Source organism: Rhea americana, unplaced genomic scaffold (assembly GCF_003343005.1).
Source record: "Rhea americana isolate MKP2758 unplaced genomic scaffold, rheAme1 scaffold_478, whole genome shotgun sequence".
Classification (NCBI taxonomy): Eukaryota; Metazoa; Chordata; class Aves; order Rheiformes; family Rheidae; genus Rhea; species Rhea americana.
The window spans coordinates 21,985-30,985 of NW_028186621.1; the positions used below are offsets into that span (position 1 = coordinate 21,985).

Sequence of the window (9,001 nt, forward strand, 5' to 3'; positions counted from 1 at the left end):
GGAATATCATGTTTTCAAACCTCGGCCCTGTGATGTCACCTCTACTGGTGGAAATTTCCAGCCTTTGTAATGAGAGCACTGGACCGACGGGGATTGGCAGAAAATTTTGGCTCTACAGCAGCAGAAGGCCGAAGTGCACCAAGCTAATTATTCACAACCTCGAGGCAGCAACGATCCTGTTTGCTAGGCGTTGGAGAAGTCACAAGGTGAGCTCTGCCAGTTCAACCTTGCGCAAGAAAAAGCGCTTAGTTGTTTGTTTTTTTTAATAAATAAATAAAAGTTTAAACAGCTTCAGTTGCAAAGAGAGATTTGGGAAAAACATGGCGGAGATGGTCACAGACGTGATTCTTGGGGAAGYGCAGGGATTGTGTTCACCCGGTGTCTCCGTCTTCTCGTATTTGTCAGTGCGCTGGCTSGAACAGACCAGAAGATCCTGTCGCTGGATTTGCAGGACGAGCTGTTGTAAAATATCCTGTCTTCTCCGGTAGCATTCGAAACATCCCGGGCTGTGCTGCAGCTTTCCGAGGTGTAATGAACAGGRCTGAAGGCGCTGAGTCTCTTGCTCGTGTTTGTAACTTTGCGGTGAGGTTAATTCTCGGCGTTTTGGGGATCGCGAGCTTCCAGCTTGAAACAGCGAGGCTCCGCTGATGGGTTCGAAACTGTGTCTGATACGGACAGAAAACAGCGAGATGCCGTAAAACACACGCTGTCCTCTCCRGACTCGGCCCTGCTTTTATCCGCTTGTGGCAGCTCGTGGCAACTGCTTTTGGGCAGTGATTTTGCCTCAGTTTGGAGGAAATCTGGCTCCGTCGGTCTCTAGCTGAGACCTCGGCCTGGGCTTTGGTTTTTCTGAGCTCTGGATTAACCACCTAACGCCTGATTCCAGAGCCGGGAAGCTGCTCCTTCAGCTGCTTTGGCCCGGAGGGAAGAGAGCTTTCGGCGAGAGCCTTGCTACAACCCTTTGCGGACAGGAGGAGGCTCCCTCCGCCTGCGCCCCGAGCCGGCTGGGCCCGAGCTCCGGCAGAGCCGGAGGAAAGCAAGCCGGAAGGAGAAAGGAAGCCTGGAAAAGACCGCCTCGGACGAACCGACCTGCCCCGTCTCGAGCTGAGGACATGACCCTCCGGGTCCCTGCAAGGCACCTCGGGATGACGTCGGGATCGGAGGATGTCGCCTGCCGGCTGGCATCGCCGCACAATCCCTCTGTGCGGGGCTGCTGCCAAGTTTCGCTTGCGTTTGCGGACTGGTTTTGCGGGATTCCCCGCACCGTTTTTAAGCTGCTCRCCTTGTCCAGTCCCCCACGCCCCCTGCCAAGCAAATTGACCCCGTGGCTGTGTTTGCTTGAGTTAAGCTCAGCGCAGGACGGGGTCGTGGCTCGATTCCCCTCGCCCRCTCGACGCCGCTTCAAGGGTGTCGGGAAAATCCTGCTTTCACTGCCGTTGGCATGGAGGCAAAGCCCTTTGGCTGCAGGGTTGGGGTTTTCCTCGTGCCTGCGTCCCTTCCTTCTGTTTTCTGCCCGTCTCCAGCCGTAAAGCCGGTGTTTATTCCCAGCTTGTGCTCCCAGGTGGCAAAGGAGCCCTGCGCGCGGATGCAGTCTGGAGAGCAGGTGTCTCTTGCCTGCAAACGTCCTTCCTTGGGGAGAGAAAGCCAGAGCGTGAGTCACAGACTGTCTTTTCAAGGGGTTCGGTTTGGCCTTTTAAGGTCTTGAGCTCGATAAGAGACAGAAATCGCCAGGATTTGGGCGTCGGGCGCGCAGGAATATGAGCCTGTCCTGAGGTTTCTGTGTCCCTTGGCCGCTCTCGCGCAGCCGGCTTCCTGCGGTTTCATGCTCCGGGTGGAGCACGAAGGACAGGGATTGCTGCAGCCCGCCTGCTACGGCGAAGCGTCACCAGATAATTCTACCTTTTAGTAGCTAAACCAGAGCAGCAGGGAGCAGCCCTGTGTTTYAACGTGGTTCCCTTAATCTGCCTTTAAAATCCCTTTTGGGGGCTCTCAAGCGTCCTCCCTTCGTTTTCAGGCCTCGACCCAAGAAACCAGATGTCTTTGGAAAGAGAATAAGATAAAATAACGGAGCAGCCATTACGCCAAGGCTGCTCTAACGCTGGTCTGGCGGTTCCCTCGATCTGTCCAGCTTTCGGGCATCTTCTGTTTTTTGGTGCGTTGATCTAGAGACACTGAAGCAGCCCGGACGTTATGCTCACCAGTTTTCTTTTCTCCCCGCAGCCATGGATTTCCCCCAGCACAGCAAGCAAGTCCTGGAGCAGCTGAACCAGCAGCGGCAGCTGGGTTTGCTGTGCGACTGCACCTTCGTGGTGGACGGCATCGACTTCAAGGCCCACAAAGCCGTGCTGGCRGCCTGCAGCGAGTACTTCAGGATGCTCTTTGTCGACCAGAAGGATGTGGTGCACCTCGACATCAGCAACGCGGCAGGTGGGCCGGGGAGCGGCTTGTGGCAGAGCTTGCGCCCTCCCATTTCGCTACCCTCTGCTGCGCTGGATGGAGCCGGCGTCAGCCGCTTAAGCGAAAAAATCACGGTTTGGTGCCATGTAGAGAGAAAAGTCGGGGGAGGCCTGTTATTTAGTGCGCCTTGAGCTTCTGAAAGGCGCTCAGCCGCCTCGGTGGTATGGGCGAGGGCTTCTCTCTGATCGCTTGGTGCCTGTGGTGTCCCTTGCAGGCCTGGGCCAGGTCCTGGAGTTCATGTACACCGCCAAGCTGAGCCTGAACCCTGACAATGTGGAAGACGTGCTCGCCGTGGCCGGCTTCCTGCAGATGCAGGAAATAGTCAGCGCTTGCAATGCGCTGAAGTCTCTTGCGGTGCCGGCAGAAAGCGCTGCGCGGAGCCAGGAGGGCCCTGCGGAGATCGGTACGCAGCCTTTGCGCGGCCGCGTTGAGCYGGGGATCCGGTTCTCCTCATCCAAGCGGCCGCGGGGAAGGCCCGGGGCTTGAAGTTGCCCTGCTAGACAGCGTGCAAAAGGCGGAGTGGTTTGCTGCTATGCCTCTTCCCTTGCAGGCAGTGAGAAAGTGGCTGATGAAGACAAAACAGCAGCAGCAGAGGGACCAGGTGACTGTGATGAAGCAAAGCAAGTGCCTCCCGGGCAGGAAGGGAAGGAGGAGACGCTCATGGCCACGACAGCGCGGCCCGAGGAGCAGACGGAGCAACTGGAGAGCAAAGCGATCGCCGCCGAAGGTCAGCGAGCAGGTGGCGACGCGCACGGACGCCGCTATCGCTCTCCCGCGTGCCCCGTCCYGCTTGCTGGCTCCGTCTGTGGAGCCAAGCAGCGTTTTCTCCCTGAGCGCCCCCAAGACGTTGCGTTGGTCCTTGGTGTAGATGATGCTGTCCGAGAGGTCCCGCCTGCCGAGTTTCCCAGCCGCCAGCCGCCGGCAGAGAGCGTGATCGGCAGCAGCCCGGTGGTGAAGGGCAGCGTCCCTCCGGGCGCCGAGCAAGGTGCCGGGATGGGAGGTGCGTTCGTGCAGGACCGCGCCGGCGGCGACTTTGCCATCTTTCCGTTTGCTTCCTGGGAGGGGGGACGGGGCTGCAGCAAAGCTGGGCTACGGAAGAACGCTTAATTTTTATCCGTGGGGCTTTTGCCCTGACGACGTGGCCCCCCTCTGAGTCCGGGAGCCCATGGGAGCAGTTTTCCATGGGGCTGAGCTGACCCCGAGTGGAGGTCTCTGCACATACGTGACGCCCGTGTCGTACGACACGGGTATGCAGAATACAGCACAGCGGCTATAATCCCGGTCACCTTAAACCTAGGGTTGGAATTAGGAAATACAGATGGATTTTGTGTTCCTGATACTGCCTCTGATTTTTAGCATCTCCATTTTCTGAATGTCTGCAGAAATGGAGTTGGAAGGAAAGGAGGAAGACGAAGAGACGACAGGGGAGGAAGAGGAGGAAGCTAAAATCGTTGAGGAAGAGCAACCCAGGTTACAAAACGGTGAAAACGCTGAGGATAACGAATCAGGGAGCACAGACTCTGGGCAGGAGAATTCAGGCGAAACCCGGCTGCTGCGTTCGGGTACTTACAGCGACCGGACCGAGTCGAAAGCCTACGGCTCCGTCACGCATAAGTGCGAGGTGAGGCCGGCCGCGGCTTCGAGCGGGGCCTCTGGCATCGGCGAGGCTTTCCCGGACGCATTTGCGCACGTATGTCTCTCCATCCGTAGGACTGTGGAAAGGAATTCACGCACACGGGGAACTTTAAGCGGCACATCCGCATTCACACCGGAGAGAAGCCCTTTTCCTGCAGGGAGTGTAACAAGGCCTTCTCTGACCCGGCTGCTTGCAAAGCCCACGAGAAGACGCACAGGTATGGATTGATAAGAGTTTGTGACAGTAGCTGCCTGAGGGCTTAATGGTTTGAGCAAGAGGTCAGTAAATGGGTGAGCTCCTCTTGGGTTGATCTGCATGGGTCAGCAAGGTGCTCTTCTCTAGGTGTGGTGAACCCTGCTGCAGGCTTAGGCCTTGGAGACTTGGGGAGAGYGGCAGGGAGGAGAGCTCGGCGCACTGGTTCCCACGTGGACCCTCACGGAAGCGCGTCCCCCCTGCATTGCCCCTCGCTTGACCACCCTGTCTTGTCCGCAGCCCACTGAAGCCCTACGGCTGCGAGGAGTGTGGGAAGAGCTACCGCCTCATCAGCCTGCTAAACCTCCACAAGAAGCGGCACACAGGGGAGGCCAAGTACCGCTGCGACGACTGCGGCAARCTCTTCACCACCTCCGGCAACCTCAAGCGGCACCAGCTGGTGCACAGCGGCGAGAAGCCGTACCAGTGCGACTACTGCGGGCGCTCCTTCTCCGACCCCACCTCCAAAATGCGGCACCTGGAGACCCACGACACCGACAAGGAGCACAAGTGTCCCCACTGCGACAAGAAATTCAACCAGGTGAGCCGGRAGGCCCGCAGAGCTGGGTCCATCATGGCCCAGGCGGCAGGGAAAGTGGCGGGGGCTTCCCTCTCCCCTGGCCTTCCAGAGGGGGATGGAGGATGGCGGGGAGCTCTCTGCATCCCTGTATTTGCCTCCAGGTGGGGAACTTAAAGGCGCACCTGAAGATTCACATCGCGGACGGGCCCCTGAAGTGCCGGGAGTGCGGCAAGCAGTTCACCACTTCAGGTAGCCCAGGGTTGGTTGAGAGGCGCTGAGCTTCGATCGTCGGGGACAGGGCCATTCCTGAGGCTGGGGGAGGGATCTGGGCCGCCCCACGTGCGGCGTAAACCTTGAGACCAAGCCAGACGCCAGCTTTGCCTTTCCCTGTCGGCGTCTGCGCCCGACTCCGGGCTCGAGGACGGGGCGAGACTCGCTGGCTGCCTGTGAGCCGTAGCTGGAGCCGGGCTTTGCGGCGGGAGGCTCGGAGCCCGGCGGTGCGGGCGCCTGCCTTGCTGAGAGACGCGCCCGCCTCGCAGGCAACCTGAAGCGTCACCTGCGGATCCACAGCGGGGAGAAGCCCTATGTGTGCGTCCACTGCCAGAGGCAGTTCGCCGACCCCGGGGCGCTGCAGCGGCACGTCCGCATCCACACGGGTAGGTGCGCGCGGGGCTAAATCGCGGGAGTCTGGCCGCCTGCAGGGCACCGGGCACTTTTGGGGCTGCGGTGCCTCCCTCCCTCTCTGGGAATCCTCCTGTGCTGGAGAGTGTCCGGTGCCGGCCCGGCTGAGTGGCTGCCGCTGTCTCGCCAGGAGAGAAGCCGTGCCAGTGCCTGATCTGCGGGAAGGCCTTCACCCAGGCGAGCTCCCTCATCGCCCACGTGCGCCAGCACACAGGCGAGAAGCCTTATGTGTGCGAGCGCTGCGGCAAGAGGTGAGCGTCCGCGGCATCCCATCGCCTCGCGTGCCGCGGGGCCGGCGGCGGCGGCATCTGCCCCGGAGAGGGCGGCCGGCCGCACTGGGGGAGGCGCGCGGGAGCGGCTCCTCCGCTGCGTCCCGCAGAGGCGTTCGGAGGGCTGCCCCACGCGGCGTTAACGCCGGGCGCCGCCTTTTTCCCCATCTGCCGTCTCGCGGCCCCCGCCAGGTTCGTGCAGTCAAGCCAGCTGGCCAACCACATCCGCCACCACGACAACATCCGACCCCACAAGTGCACCGTCTGCAACAAGGCCTTCGTCAATGTGGGCGACCTCTCCAAGCACATCATCATCCACACCGGTGGGTGCGGTGCCTCCTCCTCGCTGCGGGGCCGGGACCGGCCTCCTTGCCTGTCCCCTCGCCTCTCCTAACTGGCCCCCGTTCTCCCCCCAGGGGAGAAGCCGTTCCTGTGTGACAAGTGTGGTCGCGGGTTCAACCGCGTGGACAACCTGCGCTCTCACGTGAAGACGGTGCACCAGGGCAAGGCGGGCATCAAGATCCTGGAGCCGGAGGAAGGTGACGAGGTCAACATCGTCACCGTGGCCTCTGATGACATGGTGACGCTGGCCACTGAGGCGCTGGCTGCTACCGCCGTCACGCAGCTTACGGGTGAGCGCTAGGGTCCCCTGCCCTGCTCCCGCTGGGAGCCATCCTGAAATACGTCCTGGAGGCCCAGTGAGCTCTGTCTGGGCTCTTCGACTTGGCCCGTTCTCCGACTCGAGGCTGGGAAAATGTCATGGCCTGCCTTGAGCCCGCTCCGAAAGCGTGACAGTCCAGATCCCGTCCTGCCACGCATCCTGCTCTCATGTCGCCGTCGTGGAGGCACCTCCACGTCACCTCTCCCTCCTCTCCCCACCCCACAGTGGTCCCCGTGGCGGCGGCAGTGACGGCGGATGAGACTGAAGCACTTAAAGCGGAGATAACCAAAGCCGTGAAGCAGGTGCAAGAAGCAGGTGAGAAAGGGCCTCAACGGGGCGCCTGGTGGTCCGGCTCGCGCTGCGCCGKCTGAGCCGGAGCCCTCTGCGAGGCAGGAGGGCAGCTCCCACGGCGTCTCCTCTTTCCTTGCAGACCCCAACACCCAGATCCTCTACGCCTGCGACTCGTGCGGCGAGAAATTCCTGGACGCCAACAGCCTGGCGCAGCACGTCCGCATCCACACGGCCCAGGCCCTCGTCATGTTCCAGGCCGACACGGACTTTTACCAGCAATACGGCGCCGCCACCACCTGGCAAGCGGAGCAGGTGATCCAGTCGGGAGAGCTGCTCTTCCGGGCCCGCGACGGCGCAGCCGAGGTGCCGGCGCCGTTGGCCGAGGCGCCGCCGCCGGCTGAGGCTCCGGCCGAGTGACCCACGGGTCTCCCCCGTCTCCTCCTCCTCTGCGCCCTCCGCCGGCCGGGGAGCCGCCTGGCCCTCCCTCTGCTTTGCCACCCGGGTTTATTTAAAGACAGCTCCTTGGAATGATGTAAAAAGTGTATTTCTGTAATGAGAGAGAGAGAAAAAAAACTAAAATTCGCTCTAAAGTTGTGTAATATCTAGAAGAAATAAATTGCGTTATTTTCTAAAGCTTATTTAAAACCTACTGCTGCCCCGCTGCCATCTCTGTTGCGCAGCGAGCCGGCACCGAGCCGCGCGTCCCGGCCCGCTGGGTGCTGGTTTGCATCTCCCACGGCTTGGCTCCAGGGGCTGCTCCGGTCTTTCTGAGCACAGGGAGTGTGTGAACGGGCTCTGCTCAAACCACTTTTTTTTTTTTTTTTTTTCTCTTTGAGCTAAAATTTGGGGCAAGTTGCTACAGGATCCCAGCGTTGGCGCTTGCTCCTCCCAGCTGGTTTCTGGCCCCTCCGTGCGCCAGGTTCCCCCGCAGTCCCCGGCATCCTTCCAGGCACCTGGCACCCACTGGGTCCTTGTCCTCGCTGCGCCCCACAGGGTGGGTAGGGAGAGGATGGGAGGACTTGGAAGTAAGTGGGCACCATGGCCGGATGCGAAAGTGGATGCTGGGCACACAGTCGGCTATACAGCCAGCCACACAGGCAGGTGGGTGTACGGCTGGACACAGGGCCAGCTGGATATAGAGCTAGACCAGTGGACAGGTRGACTCACAATCAGCCTCAGGAACAGTTGGACATACAACCAGACACATGGAGAGTTGGGCGTACAGTTGGGACTGACAACCAGACTCACAGACAGTCGGGTGTACGGCCAGCCTCATGAACAATTGGACGCACAGCTAGACAGGTGGCTCTTCCTCCATCCTCACGGACAGTTGGATATACAGCTGAACACAGGGATGGTTAGATGGACAGCGAGCTGCATGGCCATTTGGCTGTGTGGCCAGACACAGGGACAGCTGGATATACAGCCTGTTGGCTGTACAACCAGACACCCACACTCACTCACTCTGTTGGCTGTACAGCCAGATGCATGGCCCCTTGGATGTTCAGCTGGACATACAGCCAGACACGCACTGTTGGATGTACAGGCAGACCCAAGTTCAGCGTACAGCTGGCCACGCATCCAGCCGGCCGCACAGACCATCAGCCCCAAAGCGGCTGCACCGGAGCCCTTTCCCCGCCGAGGGTGGGCAGGGGGAAGCGCCCCCAAATCCCGCGCGCCCGGCTCCTGTCTTCCAGGTTTAAAGACAATTCAGCGTGCAAGTTGTTACATCGACTTTCGGAAAAAGAAATCGCTGCAGGACCATTGAAAGACCTGCTAAACACAGACCGGCAAAAGCATTAACAGAATAAAGAAGTTGCTCTTTTTTTWATTATTTTAAAGCATCGAAGGGGTTAAAGCGGGTGTCTCACCACGCAGCAGCCGAACCACCGGTTTGCTTCGCGCAGCTGCCTTCGCCCAGCTGCCGAGCTCCCTTCCCGGCAGGAATCTTCTCCCCGGCAAGTTTTGGCCCGGGATGCGAGCTGGGAAAAACCTCCGGGAAGGACATCCAGGTACAACTGCTGCTGAGATCTGGCAACTAGATTTCTGGGTATCAACCCGAGACCTTCAACCCTGGTGGGCTGCAGCTGCTTTAGAGAAGAAGCAAACTCTTTCTTAAATTTTTTTTTCCCCACTTTCCTTCTGTTTTGGGCATTCCCCCCCCCCCCTTTTTTAGAAGTTGTTGTTTTGGTCTTTGTATCAAAATTAAAAGTGCCTGTTCCCCAGGGGGAGGG

At 59.8% G+C, this 9,001-nt stretch overlaps 1 protein-coding gene across 6 annotated transcripts in view; it reads left to right on the forward strand.

The window, feature by feature from the left end:
• The window catches only part of ZBTB17 (zinc finger and BTB domain containing 17), a 12,387-nt gene extending 4,987 nt beyond the window's left edge, over nucleotides 1-7,400 (forward strand). For 5 of the 6 annotated variants that reach the window (XM_085316667.1, XM_085316665.1, XM_085316664.1 and 2 more), the window contains 14 exons: nucleotides 2,221-2,427; nucleotides 2,672-2,860; nucleotides 3,008-3,184; nucleotides 3,326-3,457; nucleotides 3,840-4,078; nucleotides 4,168-4,310; nucleotides 4,586-4,886; nucleotides 5,027-5,114; nucleotides 5,405-5,521; nucleotides 5,677-5,797; nucleotides 6,008-6,138; nucleotides 6,232-6,447; nucleotides 6,702-6,791; nucleotides 6,907-7,400. In XM_085316667.1, the coding sequence (XP_085172793.1) occupies nucleotides 2,223-2,427; nucleotides 2,672-2,860; nucleotides 3,008-3,184; nucleotides 3,326-3,457; nucleotides 3,840-4,078; nucleotides 4,168-4,310; nucleotides 4,586-4,886; nucleotides 5,027-5,114; nucleotides 5,405-5,521; nucleotides 5,677-5,797; nucleotides 6,008-6,138; nucleotides 6,232-6,447; nucleotides 6,702-6,791; nucleotides 6,907-7,184 (2,427 nt within the window). In that variant the 5' untranslated portion in view covers nucleotides 2,221-2,222 and the 3' untranslated portion in view covers nucleotides 7,185-7,400. The remainder of the gene's footprint in view (nucleotides 1-2,220; nucleotides 2,428-2,671; nucleotides 2,861-3,007; nucleotides 3,185-3,325; nucleotides 3,458-3,839; nucleotides 4,079-4,167; nucleotides 4,311-4,585; nucleotides 4,887-5,026; nucleotides 5,115-5,404; nucleotides 5,522-5,676; nucleotides 5,798-6,007; nucleotides 6,139-6,231; nucleotides 6,448-6,701; nucleotides 6,792-6,906) is intronic. The other variant, XM_085316668.1, reaches the window with a different exon arrangement.
• Nucleotides 7,401-9,001: the final 1,601 nt, after the last annotated feature.